Source organism: Nomascus leucogenys, chromosome 18 (assembly GCF_006542625.1).
Source record: "Nomascus leucogenys isolate Asia chromosome 18, Asia_NLE_v1, whole genome shotgun sequence".
NCBI classification, from domain to species: domain Eukaryota; kingdom Metazoa; phylum Chordata; class Mammalia; order Primates; family Hylobatidae; genus Nomascus; species Nomascus leucogenys.
Window position 1 is genome coordinate 20,782,236 of NC_044398.1, and position 18,469 is coordinate 20,800,704.

Genomic DNA, 18,469 nt, shown 5'->3' on the forward strand with positions numbered 1-18,469 from the left:
CATCCCTGACCACACCGCTGGCATCACATCCCTGACCACACTGCTGGCATCACATCCCTGACCACACTGCCGGCATCACATCCCTGACCACACTGCTGGCATCACATCCCTGACTGCGCTGGTGGCACCACATCCCAGACCATGCCGGTGGCATCACATCCCTGACCACACTGCCAGCATCACATCCCTGACCACACTGGTGACATCACATCCCTGACCACACTGCTGGCATCACATCCGTGATGGCGGCAGTGGCATTTCTTTGTAGAGACAGGGTCTCACTATGTTGCCCAGGCTGGTTTTAAAACCTTGGCCTCAAGTGATCCTCCTACCTTGGCCTCCCAAAGCACTAGGATTACAGGCATGAGCCACCATGCCTATGCCCGGTCAAGATTAGGCTTTTAAATGTATTGAATAATGTTCTATGAAACAAGCAACATAGAAACAGTATATTCAGTATGATTCCAATTTTGTAAAATAAGATGCATGTGTGTACACACATGGCAGGACACAGGTTAACTGTGGTTATTATAAGTCTGGCTAATAGTAGTGTCGGTGATTTCATTTTCTTCTTTTTTTGTAGTTTTCAATTTTTATTTCTAGTGAGGTGTTTTGTATTCATAAACAAGGTTATTTAAAACAAAAAAGCTGAAGTATCCAATGGGACCACTCAGGAAGTGGGTGTCCCTGGGAGAAGGTGAGCTCCCTGTCTTTGGGGGTGGACAAGCAGAGGCCGAGTATCCGCCTCATGAGCACTGTTCAGGAGCTTCCTGGCAGAGGAGTGCAAAGGGCTGGATTCTTTGATGAGCTGTGCAGGACACTGCCCCACAGTCCCGGGCCTGTGAGAGAAAGGAATTATCTAGAGCACTGCTCCTCACACTTGCCCATGCCTGCCAGTCAGCTGGGGATCTTGTTCAATTGCAGATCCTTATTCAGGAGGCCTGGGATGGGGCCCAAGACTCTGCATTTCTCACAAGCTCCCAGGTGCTGCTGCTGCTCCAAGGTCCTGGGGTATGTCTCCTGGAGGAGTGCCCACTGCTGCCTCCCCAGGGCCCGGGTACTGTAGGGCAGACATTATGCCAGTGGCAACTGGAAAGGTACACAGGGATGTTAGGGCGAGTGGCCTTTGGTTCCCTGAGCCAGGTGACCTGTCTGGAAGAGGCTCTCCAGACGTGGAAAGATGAGTCTTGGTCAGAGTTGCTGAGTTTGAGACCAGGCCCTCTACACGGTGGCTTTGTGGAAAGAGCTCATGGTTGGGATTACATGGTCTAGGATGTGAATCCCAGTTCTGCAGCTTGTTAGCAGCATGTCCTTGGGCGGGTCATTTTGCCCCCTCAGCCTCAGTTTCTTTATCTGTGAAGTAGGATAAGTATCTTGCCTGATAAGGTCACAGCAGGGATACCATATGTTAGGTACCTACCCCAGTACCTGGCATGCAATAGGCCTGTGATGAATGTTTCCTTCCCTTAAACTGTATTTTCTTCTTGCAGGTAGATGAGATTTACCACGATGAGTCCCTGGGGGTTCATATAAATATTGCCCTCGTCCGCTTGATCATGGTTGGCTACCGACAGGTAAACCACCTTGTCAGCAGGCAGGGTTTGCGAGGAGAAGGGTTGTGGGGCCAGAGTGTTGGACCAGCAATGGTGTGGGCTGGAGGGACAAGCACCCAGGAAGCTTTGTCTCCAGAATCAGAACTTGAGGCTATTAGAATTGTGGCTTCAGTGATGGAGCCTTTAGAGGTGGTAAGCAGCGATTTGTGGGTTCCTACAATCTGAAAAACTGATGATTCCACACCTTTATTGCTGGGAGATCCCTCTCCTTGGGGAAACTGGGGCTTACAGTGGGGTGGCCACTGAGACAAGTCATGTTATGGTTGAGCCCTGGTGCCCTGCGCTCTGCACTCTTAGACCACCAGTCACCTATTATTAAATGGGGGTAGCAACCAAACTTTCCTGTAAGGGCTATTGTGAAGATTAAATAAAACAATTAACGTAAAGTATAGAGGAAACGCTCAGAACAGCACCTGCCTTGCAGGTTCGTTGAAGGGATTGGAAATTGTGTGTGTGAAGTTCCCAGCAGAAATGCATCTCAGCATGGTGCTTGGCACACGAACATCCCTGAAAGCAGGCAGGCCTGTGTGCCAGCAGCAGCTGAGTGGGGACAGCTGGTGATCTTGGGGTGGGTCCTGTAGTCCTCTGGGCCTTAGCGTTCCCATCTGTAAGTGGGAGGAGAGAGGCCTGCTGTTTCCAGGGCTCTGACCCTCCATGTGGCTGTTGGTGCTCTCCTGGCCCCTGCAGTCCCTGAGCCTGATCGAGCGCGGGAACCCCTCACGCAGCCTGGAGCAGGTGTGTCGCTGGGCACACTCCCAGCAGCGCCAGGACCCCAGCCACGCTGAGCACCATGACCACGTTGTCTTCCTCACCCGGCAGGACTTTGGGCCCTCAGGTATGCAAGGTACTGTATTTGCCATGGCCAGGTGTGTGCAGCTTGCAGGGCAGACAGAGGCTGGGCCTGGAGGCAGATGGGCTCTCCCTGGGGCCTACCACATGGAGGTTTGAAGGGACAGGACCTGGACAGCCGAGGGTGAGCTTTGCAATGGTTTATTGGGGACTGTGGGAAGTAGAAGGGTCCCTATTCTGGTCCCCGATATTTTGGTGGAGGCTGCAGGCAGCTGTGAGTGGTGTGCTTAATGTCCCAGAGCCTGGTTGCTTGAAGACTCTCCATGGGCTTCAAGATGCTTCTCCCCACACTGTGTCCTTCTGTCCTCATTGCAGACTGTGGGCCACCTAGGATGGGGCTTGCGTGGGCTGCAGAACAGGAAGTCTGTGCTCTGCCTCCAGCTCCACACCTTGCTAGCCCAGTGGTCCAATATCTCTTCATCTCCCTGGGTCCTCCCAATTCTGGAATGGGGAACGTAATAATATTTGCCCTCCCCCATTCCAGGGCTGCTAAAGGCCCCGGGGGTGCATGACATGTTTGTGACAGAGTATTGATAATTGTAAGTACTCTGCAAACATGCAGCTTTGATACCCATATGGGGAAACAGAGCCATGGGGTGGTGAAGAGACTTGCCCATGTGGTTTAGCAGATACGAGGCAGATGTGAGACTCAAACTGGATCTCCAGGTTCCATGTTGAAGGCTTTCTATTTTTTTCTGCTTTAATGCTGGAAATCAGTTGGTCAACCCTGCCTACCCAAAAGATTTCTTGTCTGAATGACTGAAGCCCCAAATGTGGTTTTACACACCACACACACACACACACATACAAACATCCACACACATGTACAGGCCCATGTGCACACAGACACATGCACACACGCAAATAGACATAAGCCAGTGTGTACATGTACAGATATACAAACACACACATATACACAGACACACAGAGACACTGCATACGTAGAAACACAAAGACACATGTACATGCATGCACAGGCACTCACATAGACACAGACATGCACACACATGTATATCACATGTAGAGCAAATCTCAGCCTTCCAGGACAACAGAGGCCCCAGGAACCTCCTTCCCACTCAGCTTCTTGTTATGATCCCCAAACCATGTCAAATAAAATAACATTTCAGCTCCTCTAACATGAAGGAATAGCTCTGTCTGGGGGACTGCAGGCCTAGGCAGGGATATGCCCTTTGTCATCACCCCCACCTTGGAGGCCCCTAGGACACAGGCCTCATGCATGGTAGTGCTTAGCCAGTGCCAGCCCCCCTGCACTGCCATGATTCCTGTGTGGCCTGCCTGCACCTTGGCCTGTGTCCTCCCCACCTCTGAAGAGTTGTCTCAGCTGTCCTTCACTGCCCTCCATCAGCCATTCCTGATCCCCCTCAACTCCTTCCAAACCATTCCCTTTCCCCTTCCTCCAGCTCCCCCACTGCACCCTGGCTTTCTCCTTGAATTCTAGCCCTTCCGGCCCATGCCTCATCACGTGATCTCCCTGCCAAACCACAGTTCTTTAGCTGTGGCGGTGGGTGGGTAGGGGGGTGTTGCAGGGTCGGGGTAGGCTCGGATCTGAGTCCCCTGTTTTCCCCGTGGTACCTAACATAATGCTGCCCCCGACTCCTGCATAGAAAGCGTTTGAAGTTTGTTTGCTGATTGACTGGGGGACTGGAGGGAGGCATTGTGGAAGTAGTGTGTTTGCAGGCCCGGGTGTTCTCTGGTTTAGAGGGGCGCTGATAAACCCTGGGAAACCGCAGGCCAAGAGGGAAGTCATCAAGCCTTAGGATGTGAGGGTGGCTTGGCCCAGCTTTGTTCAGCTGCAGGTGGGACTTTGTGAGCATCCTTCTTCCTCCAGGAATGTCCCCACTCCAAGCACTGACCAGAGGGCTGGGCTGGGCACAGACCTCAGTGTGTCCTGCCTCACCTGCCCTCCACCTCGCTCTCCACCTTTTCTTTCTCTCTTCGGCAGGGTATGCACCGGTCACTGGCATGTGTCACCCCCTGAGGAGCTGTGCCCTCAACCATGAGGATGGCTTCTCCTCAGCCTTCGTGATAGCTCATGAGACCGGCCACGTGTAAGTGGCAGCAGCAGGGTGGGTGGGACTGGCAGCTGTGCCGTGAGCTCCAGGGAGTTCTGTGGCTGTGGGAGGATTTGCCCAGCTTGGCCTGGTCCCAGTGTCCTGGGAGGTGTCAGAGGAGCTGGCCTGCCACTGAGACATGGCCTCCTGCAGTTGCCAGTAGAGGGAGGCTCTAACCTGAGTTGGGAGGAGCCAAGGGGTGTGAGTAGTAATTTGGGCCTGCCTTGGGCCTAGCCTCCAAATCCCAGGGCCATAGGGGACCAGATGTGGCCCTGCCTTTGGGTGGCTCAGTGGCAGTGTCCCCATCACACGCAGAGGCCTGCTCTCTCTGGGTGGTCTTGATCTCTGGCTTCCCTCCATCACATCCACATTTGAGGCCTTTCTAAGACTTGATCCAGCCCACCCTGATACTCAGCTCTCATTGGAGTGCTGGCCTGAGCCCACTGTAAACAGGTGCACTTAGAGCTTAGGCGGTGGGCCAGGCAGAGGCTGGCTTGCCTGATCTTAGGGCTTTGGGTTTTGTTTAGAGTGTGTTCATTCATTCAGTATTTCTTGAGCACCTACCATGCACCAGGCCCCATTCTAGGAATGAGGCTACAGTGGAGACCAGGACAGAGAAGTCCTCAAGAGGCTATATGCTGGGTGGACACAAATGAGCTACTGTTTGGTAGGTCATGCCATGTCACAGGGGCAGAACCAAGGGACACCATGAGTCCTGTTAGATTTTATCCCAGCTCTGCTCCTCCAGGCAGGTGGGACCTCCTCTCTACATCTGCAACATGGGGCTGACACCAGGGGAAGCTCTGAGGCCCCTCCCTGTGGAGACACAAGGTCAAGCTTATAGGGCTGTGTATCTGCCTAGCAGTCAAAGCCAGATGCAGCCATCTGGGAATGTTTAAGGACTTAGAATTCTTGGGATTTGGCATTAATGACTAATTGTGAAGAGCAAATTTTTAAATGTAAACTGTTATTATGGTAGGTGCCTACCATGTGCAAAGCTCTGTGCCCAGCCTTGCAGAGTCTTGGAGAGGCTCAAGAGGCAGGTGCCGACAGGGGCTCAAGAAATGAGGTTGAGTTGAGTTGAATGAAAACTGGTCTTCGCACTCAAAGGCCCTCGGTGGGAAGCCAGCGAATGGCTGTGAGTTTTTAATGGTGGGATAGATGGCTCCTGCTGTGGAGGTGAGCCCACAGGTGAAACAGCTAGGACCAGTGGCCAAGTGGGGCTTGATCTGGCCTTGGAAGCTGTAAGAACATGGGTGGAGCTCACAGAAGGGGTGGGTGTCTGGGAGTGGTGAGCAGCAGGAGCGAAGGCTTGGAGGGCAGGATGAGCCCCGTCCCAGTGGGAGCGGCCTTGGAGAGAAGATTGGTTCTCCCCACTGCGTGGTTGGAAAACTGAGGCCAGGAAGAGCTATCTGAGCTCCGGGTCAGGTCAGGGTCTCCTGCTGCTGGCCTGCCTGCCTGCCTTCCCGGGGCAGGCCCCTGGGATGTATCAGGACTCCTCTGTCTTCCCCATTCCAGGCTCGGCATGGAGCATGACGGTCAGGGGAATGGCTGCGCAGATGAGACCAGCCTGGGCAGCGTCATGGCGCCCCTGGTGCAGGCTGCCTTCCACCGCTTCCATTGGTCCCGCTGCAGCAAGCTGGAGCTCAGCCGCTACCTCCCGTAGGTCATTCCTGCCCTCAGAGTTGGGATAGCGGAGTGGGCGATCTGCCACTCTGAGCAGACATCACACAGCTGGCTGGCTTCCCCAAGTCTCCCCTGGCTTGACTCTTCCGTGACTCATCTCGCCTCCCCGCCAAACCTGGCCTAAAACATACCCCATTAGCATCACAGGTGGGTTAGTCTAGTGTTTCAGAATGTGTTCAGGTGACCACTTACATAGAATTCTTATTAAAAATGCAGACCCCCTGGCTCACGGAAGATGGTAAGTTAGATTCTGCTGGGGTTGGGTCTAGGAATCTGGATTTATCAAGTGTTGCAGGTGATACTTATGCCTGCTGAAGGTTATGAGCCACTGGGCTGAGGCTGGGGCTCTAAACCCAGTGGCTCCTAATGACCCCTTTAAGCCCACCTGGTCCCAGCCCCCAGAGCTGCCCGGGATCGACTTCTCAATGGATGAACAGTGCCACTGTGGCTTTCCCCCAGGCCCCAAGGAAATGGGCATGCTGAGGAGGGAGCTCCTCCTCTCCCCACTCCCATCCTTGGCCCCAGCAGCACACTCCCAATTCCGGCCTGGCTGGTCAGCTCCTGGGTCTTCAAGGATGTTCAGGTACAGAGCAAGTGTTAGACTCAGGACCTCGAGGCCTGAGAATGGGAGGCCAAGTGGATTTGGATGGGGGCAGGTGGAGGCAGAGGTATAGTCACTAACCCCATACAGGAGCTGGCCAGGGCAGCTCACCCAGGGTCCATCTTGCATGGTAGGCTTTTCTCCTTCTTTCAGTACAGAGTGAGTCCTCAAATTGTCTATGAATCAACCATTAGTCTTGGCCATATCATGTCCCTCTAAGGTGGGCAAAATGACTTCCTAATCCAGCTGCAAGCTGAGTATCTAATCCCAGTCTGGGCACCCTTGCCTTTGGCTGCAAATGGAGCCCTTCCAGATATATAGTCACTGGTGGGAGTGAGGTCCTGAGTGAGGGGCTGCTCAGGGCAGCCCGTCCTCCCTGGAAGAGACAGCGCTGGGCACAGGATAGTGGGTGCAGATTCTTGCAGGCCTTGCTCATGAAAACCCCAGCCCCTGGGAAGGGAAAGCCTAGGACTTCCTGCTGTCGGCCTGGCTCACCTTCCTTGTCTCCACTGGCAGCTCCTACGACTGCCTCCTTGATGACCCCTTTGATCCTGCCTGGCCCCAGCCCCCAGAGCTGCCTGGGATCGACTACTCAATGGATGAACAGTGCCGCTTTGACTTTGGCAGTGGATACCAGACCTGCTTGGCAGTAAGTAGCCATCTGGCCGCTGCCAGGTGGTTGGGGGCCAGGGCAGTGTCCTTCTGTGGCCCAGGCTGATTATCCATGAAGCACCTTCCGCCCAGCTGGCCATGGGCCTGGTGATGGGCCCACAGACACAGTGCCAGCCACCATGCAGGGATGCAGAGTGAACACCTGTGGGGGCAGGTGGACACAGCGGCTTGGGAATGCATTAGCCCTGGGAAAGATGGGAACAGCAGAGCAGAGAGGGTGGGCACCTGATGGGATAGTGTCTGGATACTGCAACGGAGCCCAGGTTTCAGATAAGGTGTTGGGCTCTGGCCTGGTGGAGCAGCAGGTCCCACATCCTCAGGGGATGTGCCAGATCTTTCAGTCTAACTCCCCACCTTCTGCACCTGCACATCACCTCTCTCCAGAGCGTCAGTTCCACACCCCTGCTGCCTGTGCCTGAGGACATAGATACAAGGGAGCATAACCTTGTCCCTACCCTGCAGGATGGGGCAGGGGGAGACTGCTGAGCCTGAGATCAGCTAGAGTGTCCTAGGAGAGAACCCAACAGCTGCCACCCAGTGCTCAGGCTGAGCTGTCAGAGAATGGGCCATCTCAGGGGTAGGGGGCTTTCTGAAGGGGGCAGGCCTTGGGGACCCGAGTGCTTCATACTACCCATCTGGGGAATGCAGCCCTCTTCACCTCCATGGAATGGGGAGCGCCCCCAACCATGTGTGGACACCTTCCCCACTGTCTGGGACATGTGGTCTGACAAAGTGCCTGAGTTGTGGGCAGAGGACCAGGACATGGGATTTCAGGGCCCAAATGCTGTACTTGTAGGATGCTTGTCTGCCTGGCAGGGGATGATAAGAGGGAATATTAAGGAAACTATGGCTTTTCTGGACAATCTGAAACATAAGGTCATCAATCTCTGGCATGGCTGGGTGTCCAAGTTACAGGGAGGTGGAGTCCCAGCCTCGTTGGAGTACTGTGGGCAGGGGTCTGGGCTGGAAAGCAGCAGTCCCCTCAATTCTCCCCATGTGCACAGGGCTCAGGACAGGGGCACTGTGAACCCAGACCTCCCCAGAGCCTCACACCCTAGTCCCAGCTCAGTGACAAATGGTCTCTGTAAAGCGGGGGAGGGAGGCCTTGGAGAGAGAATGACGAGAGCATGGGCTATGGCTGGGCTCTTTCTCAGTGCCCCAGAGAAAGGAGGGGTCCCTGGAGGCTGCTGGTGCTTGGGGTAGAGTGAACTTGAAGCAGGTGAGGGGCTCTGGCTGCCTTCCCTGCAGTGCCCTGGGTGCCTGCACCCATCACACCCTCTTTTGTCTCCATCACTGCCCTTTGTTCCTTGGACAAAGAACCAATCCAGTCTGGTGACCCCATTCCCTTGCCATGCAGTTCAGGACCTTTGAGCCTTGCAAGCAGCTGTGGTGCAGCCATCCTGACAACCCATACTTCTGCAAGACCAAGAAGGGGCCCCCGCTGGATGGGACTGAGTGTGCACCCGGCAAGGTACCTGTGGGGTGTGCAACAGGAGTGGCCTTCCTGGGGTGCACGGCATCCATCACGGGCATGGGGGCAGATCCCAGGGGGAACCCTGACCCCTCCCTCCAAGTGCTTATATGAGTTGGAGGTGGTGCTAAAGGACAGTGGTGAGCCCAGTGTGTGGGTAGATACACGTGGAGTCTTCCTATAAACTCATACCCTTTCTTCTCTCCCAGTCCACAGCCCTTTGTCTCTGTAATTGGCTGAGGGTAGCATGATCTCCTAGCCCATCTGACAGGAAGGCTTACTTCCATTTTACAAATGAGAAGAATGAGGCCCAGGCAGGTTAATTAAGGAACTTGTTGGGGTCTCACAGGGAGCGATTGACAGAGAAGGGATGCAGAGAAGTCTCTGTGTGTCCTGCCTACTCCCCCACCCCCATGCTGTCTCTGAGCACGAGACACACGTGTTCTCCCCACACCAACCTTCATGAATGTCCTATGTTTGCTCCCTCATGCATGTGTGGGTGCCAGGGCTTCATTTGCCCGGGGGACCCCGTGGCTGGATCTAAAACCCAGCTCTGCTCTGCTGCCGGCCCTGCCCTTGATCACTGTGGTGACCTTGGGCCGTTCATTGAACTTTTCTGACTCGCCAACACCCGACCAACCTCAGGGTTGTTCTGAGGTTACTGATTCATGTCAAGGCAAGTGAGGGAGCAGGGAAGAAGCCAGGTGCTAGGAGAGGTGGTTCCTCAGCATCAGCAGGAGCCCAGCCCCAGGGCCACCCCACCAGCCTGCCCCCTGCCTCCTGCCCTAGCCAGGCTCCTCCTATTCACACCTGTCCTGCTGAGCAGCTCTGGGGCTTGTCCTGTCACAGGTGGATGGAGCTTCCCCTGGCCTGGCAGGTCCTTGATGGGTTATAGCTGTTCCAGGTCTTTCCACTTCTTAAGTTTTCCCAGGTGTTTTCAAAGTTTTCAAAGACCCTCCCCAGCCACAGTTTCACAAGACAGTTCATCAGTGGTTCTCAATCTGGGCTGCATATTGTAATCATCCTGGGAGCTTTAAAACCCCTCCCATAGAACAAGAAGTGACTGCAGATGAGCACAGAGGATATTTTTGTGGTGATGAAAATATTCTCAAATTGGATTGTGGTGATGATTGGACAACTTTGCGAATTTATGAAAAGTCATCGCGTTGCACACTTGAAATGAGTGAATTCTATAGTACGTAAATTACATCTCATTATAGTGCCTCCAAAAGTTCCTACCCCTAGTAATTCTGACTCAGTTGATCTGGGGTGAAGATCAGGCATCTGAAGTTGTAAAATCTCCCCCAGGTGATTCCAAGGTTGAGAACCACTGAGTTCATCTCTTGGGAGACAAACTTTACCCAGAGAGCTTTGTGCATTTTTTTCATACTACCCTACAGGAAAAGGGAAGGGAGTTGCCTCTAGTTGAGCCCTTCTTTATTGCCTGGCCCTGTGCTAAGGCCTGTATAGATATTAGAGCAGTCCCACCTAATAGGGGGGTAAACTGAGGCACAGCAAGCTGAAGTAGCCACACATAGCTAGTATTGCTGAGCTGGGATTCATACCCAAGAATCCTTCATGCATACACTCCTTCCACTGCATGCACAGACCTCCCTGCATGGCTGGCCTGCCTCCCGGAAGCACATCTTGTGATCCCTGGAAGGTGATTTTGAGATACAGAGCCAAGAACAACTCTAGCTAGTGTGGGAAGATTGTGTCTTCTCACCCCTATCAGCCTTTTATTACTCCCGGGTGTGCAAATGATTGCACATTTATTATCATTGTTCATCATAAGATCTGCCATTTCTGGAGGGCCTTGTATACTGGGTATGATCTCATCAGAAGCTATGAGCAGGTGCAGTTACCCACGTTCTCCAGTTGAGGAACAGGCCCCGAAAGGCAAGCCCTTTGTTTAAGGCTGCTCAGCTCATGCTAGGGGGGTGGGATTCTGCCTAAACCCAGGCTCATGCTCTTGCTATCCCTTTTTCTGGCTCCCCGGGTGGGCTCAGCAGCAGCAGCAGCAGCCCAGGGTGACCTCACGCTCTCTGCTCTGCCCCAGTGGTGCTTCAAAGGTCACTGCATCTGGAAGTCGCCGGAACAGACATATGGCCAGGATGGAGGCTGGAGCTCCTGGACCACATTTGGGTCATGTTCGCGGTCGTGTGGGGGCGGGGTGCGATCCCGCAGCCGGAGCTGCAACAACCCCTCGTGAGTGTGCTTGGCTAGGGTAGGGAGGGCAGGGAGCCCCTCCCCAGGGTGGAGGGGCTTGGAGGGGAAGGCAGTGGGGAGACAGTGCAGGGGAGAAGGGCCCTGTGGGTGGTTGTGTATGCTAATGCATGAGGACACAAAACTGTTGGTGGAGGCATATCACTCCTACCTGCATCCACTAAGGACTCTCAGGTCTGTCTTCTGTGCGTTTGTCTGAACCAGTGGTTCTCAAGCTCATGTGCAGAAGATTCCCCAGAGTCTGGGTGGCCCTGCTTCTTCATGCGTGTAACAAGTCCTCTCCTGACCCCGACCTTCTGGCTAAACTTTGAGAAACACTGATCTAAGCTCTTTGTTGGAAGAATCAATTTCCTAACTTTGTTTTCTACTACATGGAGAAAATCTCCCTTTAATTTTTCTTAACTCTTTCTAACATCAAAGCTCCTTCCCTTCTTCCCCACTCCCACGTTTTAGCATTCTGGGGGACATGTCCGTTCTCCCTTCTCATCCCCTCTATAGGGATCTTCTCCCCAACTCCATGGTTTTGGGACATCTGAGCCCTAGTTCTCCATCTCCATCTCCAAGCAGAAGCAGCCTGTTTAGAACAGCACCATGAGACGTGGGGAATGGTCAAGGCCAGCTGCATGGGTCGGTTGGCTCTAGGAATGCAGGAGTTCTGAACCCCCACAATGACGGGGCCTGGCCTGACCCCCTCACAGCACTGAGGAGTATGATGAAGACTGCAGAATCGCAAAGTTTTAGGGTCACAGTGGCTCTGGTGTCCTCAGGAGTGGTCATTCATACTCTGTTATTTATCTCTAGGGATGGGAAACTCACTGCCTATTGAAGCAGCTGTTCCTTTGTTCTAGAGAATATAGCCGTATAGTTAATATGGACAGCCATATTGACCTTCTACACACATGAACCAAAATGGACTGCCTTGTAACTTTCATCTGTTGTGAATACAAAGTCTTTGGTTATAGAAAAGCCCAGGGGTCCCTGTTCTGAGTAAATAATCTTGCAGGCATGACCGATAATTATCCCGTGGTATAATTGGTATCAAAGCTACCATTTATTGAGCTCCTGTGTAATAACAACTATTTTTATTTTATGAGGCTTAAATGAAATAATATGTGTGCTCTCAGCACCATGCTCACACAAATTAAATACTTGATGAAAGACAGCTGCTGTTATAATAATCATTATTATAGTATGTCAAGCACTTTGTGCTAGGTGGGATGCTAAGCACTTAGGTACAAACATCTGTGCAATTCTCCCACATGTCTATGAGTATGGTACTGTTAACCCCAGCACTTGGACACTGTATCAAGTTTTACCCAATCCTCTTGACTTAATGGAGAAGAGAGCATAGATGACTATAAAATATCTTTTCTTACTATTCTTCACAGACGCACCAGGAGGTGTGTAAAATAACAGGGATTACAGTCCCTGTTTTCAAGGGGAAATTAAGCCACAGTAAGGCTAAGTGGCCTGGCCAAAGTTGCACGGTCAGGACTTGGAAGCCAGCTCTTCTGATTCCAAATCCAAGTTTCTTTTACCACTCCTTAGTTTATGATGATACTAAGTGGAAGTGGATGCAAATGAGAGTGGCTGAGTCATTTATGGGGGCCTGCTCTATGCCAGGGCCTGCAAAACTGTTGAAGGCGCCCACAAAGATGAATAAGATGGATTTCTCTTCCAGTCCAGCTGGAGAGGGTTAGTCAATCCCTGTGTCAGTCTGTACGTCTGTCTGTCATACTCACTGTGGAATAGGTCGTGTATGTCTGAAGGGTAAAGCAGTCAGGGAGGAAGAGGGATCTGGAAGGCCGAGCTCCACAGCCCCCACCCTGGGAGCCATTCTCTGGTTTATGTCAGTGGAGGCCCTTGTCATGCTATTATGAAGGGCTGAGCTGCTCCTGGTGGCCATGTGGGAAGACTGGCCCTCCCCAGCCTTCCCAGGCAGCAAGGTCACCCATTTCTCTGTGTCTGTCCCAGCCCAGCCTATGGAGGCCGCCCGTGCTTAGGGCCCATGTTTGAGTACCAGGTCTGCAACAGCGAGGAGTGCCCTGGGCCCTACGAGGACTTCCGGGCCCAGCAGTGTGCCAAGCGCAACTCCTACTATGTGCACCAGAACGCCAAGCACAGCTGGGTGCCCTACGAGCCTGACGACGGTGAGTGGGCCCCACCCCCCTCCCACTCCATGTCCTTGGGCATCTGTGGGGGCTGTATGCGCCCAGGCAGGGCCTCCCACCCCTGCAAACACCAGTGAAGGTGGAGGGACAGTGGGGGTGCCAAAAGGGACACTGCAGTCAGCAGGCTCACAATATACCCTTGTGTAGGCTTGTTCTTGGCATACTTCTGGGGTCATCATCCCCATCAAGGCCATCCCTGATTTGTGTACTTACGATGACAGTTTTCTGGCAGATGCAAGGAAAGTGTCTTGAGGAAGGGACACTTCACACCCAAGTGTTGCCATGGCCGGCAGCAGTGTTGGCTGTTAGGGTTGTCTGCCTTTCGTCTTCTGTCCCTACCTGCAGGAAGAAGAATTATACAGGTGCAGGCGCCCTTCCCGTTGCATGACCAGTGTCCCGAGGAGCTCAGTCCTATTACACCTGTGTTTTTAGGTTTTACTGATTGGGTTGTGGTTTCAGCAGAGTCAATGAGATGATTTTGGAAGGCAGGCAGATAGGATCTGGTGGGATCTTCATACTGACTCTCTAGGCTGCCTTGGGACATACACAGGACTTCTGGACTCATGTAAAGAGTCTGAATTTGGGGACCATAGTGGTGACAGTTCCCATCTGTTTTTGAGTGTTTCCAGTGATGGCTCCATAGCGGCAGAGCATCCAGTGAAGGGTTGGGATTCGTGGCAAGTCAGAGCCTCGGCTGGAAGTGCCCTCAATGATCCTCTGATTCCAGCTTTCCCCTGCCAGCCTCTCCATTGGTCCTCCATGGACAGATGCTCATTCTCCATCACACAACTCTTGGCCCAGACAGCTCCCATCAGAACGGGCTTTCCTCCCCGGAGCTCGGGCTCCACCCCAGAACCGTCAGCTCTTCAGCTCTGGTCTAGAATGACAGACTCTTCAGGTTGGAAGGGACCTCAGAGGCCTGTCATTGCCAGATTCTTCCAGAGCATCCTTGCAGGGGGTGTCTTCTCTCTGCTTGGATTCCTCCTACTCTGGGGAGCTCACCACTCCCTTCGCACTGTTGCTGCCCAGAGAGCTTCCATTGCTGCCCAGAGAGCTGCCTGCCTGGGTCAGGATCCTGCCTCCTGGGTTGGAGCTCCCCCAGACCCAGGTCCCTCCAGGAATCTGGTTCCTGTGGATGAAATCCAAGGTGATCTTGGAGGTTGTGTCTCCAGACTTGAGTCCTTCATGCTGGAGACAAGGAGTTACCAGCTGTCCTGGAGCCCGGGGACCAGAGCAGAGCCCAACAGGTTCCTTAGTAATTGGCTGAGGGAATCTTGGTTTGAAAGCCTTCCAGATCCGTTCAGAAACCAAACCAGCAACCGCAGCGTTGGGGAGAGGAGGGGCTGGGAGGCCCATGGGGCAGCTGGACTTCGGGTTTTTCCCAGGACTGTTAGACGAATTCCAGGAAGTTAGCTAAGCCCCCAACCTCCTTTTTTCTAAGAAGCACAGTAAGTGTTTATATATTCTCTGGAACCTCCTTTTTAGGACATCTATAGCCCACATAAAGAAAGAAACATTTAATTGTTAGGACCGGAAAGGACTCTCTTTCTTCCTGACTGTTGCTCTATTTTGCAAACCCAGATATAGACCACTTTTCTGCCTTTTTTTCATGCAGCCTTCTAATGTTTACAAACATATTAAGATGCATGTCATACATGTGCATAGTGAAGTTTTGTAGGGGTCAGAGCAGGGCTCGAGCCAGACAGCTAAGGTTAGAATCCAGACTGAACCACTTACCGTGTGGCTGTGTGGACTTGAGCAAGTTCCTTAACCTCTCTGGTCCTCAATTTCCTCCTCTGTAACGCTAGCACCTACTTCATTGAGGTGTTGAGAGGGTTAAATGAGTTAATTCATGAAAAGCCATTAAAGCTGTATTTTAAAGGCATGTGAAGGTTTTAGAAATATCTGGTACATAGTAAGCATTCACTAAGTGTTGGCTTATTATTACTTTATCACTTGATTTTTCTCAATAAGCCGATGTGGCATTTTACTGATTAGGGATAATAAAAATAGGGAACAAAGGCTGGGAGAGGTTGGAGCATTTACCCAAGGTCAGATGGCTAATAAGTGACACAGCAGGGATTTTCAGCCCCAGCGCCACACCCAGTGCTCCGCCAACTGCCCAGAGCTGGCCCCGGAGCTTTCTGGCTGGGCCACATACTGATCTGTCCTGGGCCACTTTCTCTGAGCCCAGCTGGGGACTCAGCATAGTACCTCTCCCTACAGATGCCCAGAAGTGTGAGCTGATCTGCCAGTCGGCGGACACGGGGGACGTGGTGTTCATGAACCAGGTGGTTCACGATGGGACACGCTGCAGCTACCGGGACCCATACAGCATCTGTGCGCGTGGCGAGTGTGTGGTGGGTGCACCCCCGGCCACCCCGACTACCGGCACAGGGAGACTGGAGGGCTGTACTGCAGCCCCTCCTGCCTGGGAAGATGAGCATTGCCTTACCGGCCCACTCGCAACACCCTGTTGGTCCTCAGCATAGCCCTGGCGTGCTAGAAGGGGCTAATTATTGCTCAGCCCCATTAGAGGGGAGAGGAGATGGAAAGAATCCTCATCACGCCGGGTTTAAGACCTCACCCAGGTCCCAAGGTGAATTTGTGCCAGAATCCTGTCCAGGGACACCTCCCCGGCTAGAGGCCCTCTTCTGACCAGGGCCTGGAGATGGGAATGGGAGGCCTGGGGTGGCGGTGGGGGCAGGGGAGCCTCCTCCCACTGACCTCACCTCTGGCCTCAGCCTGTCGGCTGTGACAAGGAGGTGGGGTCCATGAAGGCGGATGACAAGTGTGGAGTCTGCGGTGGTGACAACTCCCACTGCAGGACTGTGAAGGGGACGCTGGGCAAGGCCTCCAAGCAGGCAGGTGAGCCGGGCTGGGGCTGGGGGGATGATGAGGGCTGACTGGAGTTCTTGCCGTCCCTCAGCGGGGCCCTCCCTCCTTGAACTGTGCCACAGTCTGGGGTGGGGAGAAGGGGCCCTGGGGCCCATCTCCAGGCCTTCTTGGGCTGCCCAGGCTGGTGAGCCAGGTGCTGCAGCCAGTCACCTCATCTTCCAGGCAAGCTCCTCCCTGAGTTTGGGGCCCAGGAGCTCCAAGAGGCATTTTCCCACTAGGTAATGTTTTGTGGTGGGAGCTTGGCCATCCCTTGGACCTTGGTGCTATTGGTGGGAGGGAGGCGTCAGACAGATCTAAAGGTATAGCCAAGACTGGACTGATAATTTTCTTTTCCTCTCTCCTTCCTCATTTTTTTTTAAACCTGCGGCACTTTCTGCTTTGAATTCCTGGTATCTTTGAGTTCCTTGACTTTCCTCTCTACCTCCAATCTGACCAGACTTGCTGTGGAAAAGAACCAGATATCAGTCCTTCATACTTTAGTATAAATGGGGCCTATTTCCCCTTGGGAGATGTTACACTTTGTCTCACCTTTGATTGTTGGGGACAAGGTTGGTGGCTCTGAGAAAGTCCAGGCCTTGGGTCGGGAGGGCCATGGGGACTCAGGACAGTCATGTGGAGTCTTCATGGCCTTTATCATTTAAATCCCATGAGTAGCAAGTAGTTTAAGGTGTGAGAAGAAGCAGGGAGAGTCAGAGGAGCAAAAAGGGAAGGGGGAAGGGCAGAAGTGAGAGGGAGAGGAAGAGGGTCAGGAAAGAGGGAAGTAATAGCAGCTCTCACACACACAGAGGCCCTTAGAGTTTACAGGACACGTCTCATTCAATCCTCCCAGCACCCTCATGGAGAAGGTCTCAGTTTACAAATGAGGATACAGAGGTTCAGAGAGGTTCTGTGATCAAATGAGATGTTCCTGGGTGCCCATTGAGGGAGTGGGGGATGCTGGGCAGTGGGGCCACCAGCTTAGGATGCTCATGACTTCTGGATCCCCCTGTGTGGCAGGAGCTCTCAAGCTGGTGCAGATCCCAGCAGGTGCCAGGCACATCCAGATTGAGGCACTGGAGAAGTCCCCCCACCGCATTGGTGAGTGCCGGGGTGCTGGGAGGGGACAGCAGGACCCCAGGCCCTGCCCTCTGATTTGGGGGAGCTGGGAGAGCAGAGGGCAAGATTCTAGTACAAGTGGAATTGTACTAACTGGAATAATGGGCAGAGACCCCCCTTTTCATTTTATTTTAAATGTATGCTGCATGGGTAACCCATTCCATGGTTTACATTTCAGAAAGTCTAAAAGGGGACCTAGTAAAGAGTCCCCTTCCTACCCCTGTATCCTGGGGGCAGTTTTGTTCCCCAAGGGCAACTACTGTTAATAATTTCTTGTGTGCATAGATGGCTGTTAAAGGAAAATCATTTTCACAGAGTGTATCAGTCAGCTTTTGCTGCCTAACACACCACTCCAAAACTTAGTGGCTTCAAAGAAGAATTTCTTCTTAGCTCGTGGTCCTGTGGGTCATCAGTTTGGGCTGGGCTCTGTGGGGTGGTTCTTCTACTTGTCTGCCTGGACCAATTCATGCAGATACCCTCAGCTGGTAGGTCTCTGGGAGCTGGCTGGTCTAGGATGGCCTCACTCACATGTCTGGTGGTTGGTACTGGCTGTCAGCTGGGGTCATGGAGGTGGCAGGGCTGTGTCCTCAACAGGCTAACCCAGTATTATTCACATTATATCTGTCACATAGTCCTCAGGAACGGCTCGTGTCGTGTTTTCTAGTGTCCCATTAGTCCAAATCACATGGACAAGCCCAGATTTAAGAGGTAGAAAAATAGACTAGCTCTTGACGGTAGAAGTGGTGAAGTTACTGTACAAAGCAGCATGCGTAGAGGAATAGGAGGAATGTAGAGGCATTCTGCAGGCTACCACACAGGCCCTTACATTATTCTCATTATAATCATACTTAAACACCAAACCACTAAATGAGGTGACACCCTTATGCTTGTAACAGTTATCCAACTATGAAGCCAGGCTGGATTAAAAATGAGAATACCACAATAAATTAATAAATTTAAATTAAGGCCATTAATGTAATGTGAGAGATGTTTTGTTTCGTTTTTACTGAAACTAAATTGGCTGTCAAAAAATGGACATGTCCAGAGAGGTAAATCCAGAGAGAGAGAGAATAGATTAGTGGCTGCCAGGGGCTGGGGAAGGAAAGAGGCATGAC

At 52.7% G+C, this 18,469-nt stretch overlaps 1 protein-coding gene across 2 annotated transcripts in view; it reads left to right on the forward strand.

The window, feature by feature from the left end:
* ADAMTS14 (ADAM metallopeptidase with thrombospondin type 1 motif 14) overlaps positions 1-18,469 on the forward strand; it is an 86,743-nt gene that overhangs the window by 52,367 nt on the left and 15,907 nt on the right. The window contains exons 5-15 of one of the 2 annotated variants that reach the window (XM_030798071.1): positions 1,491-1,574; positions 2,301-2,457; positions 4,426-4,531; positions 6,053-6,196; positions 7,338-7,470; positions 8,851-8,964; positions 11,024-11,172; positions 13,165-13,340; positions 15,588-15,721; positions 16,106-16,229; positions 17,256-17,336. In XM_030798071.1, coding sequence (XP_030653931.1) covers positions 1,491-1,574; positions 2,301-2,457; positions 4,426-4,531; positions 6,053-6,196; positions 7,338-7,470; positions 8,851-8,964; positions 11,024-11,172; positions 13,165-13,340; positions 15,588-15,721; positions 16,106-16,229; positions 17,256-17,336 — 1,402 coding nt within the window. The remainder of the gene's footprint in view (positions 1-1,490; positions 1,575-2,300; positions 2,458-4,425; positions 4,532-6,052; positions 6,197-7,337; positions 7,471-8,850; positions 8,965-11,023; positions 11,173-13,164; positions 13,341-15,587; positions 15,722-16,105; positions 16,230-17,255; positions 17,337-18,469) is intronic. The other variant, XM_003271202.2, reaches the window with a different exon arrangement.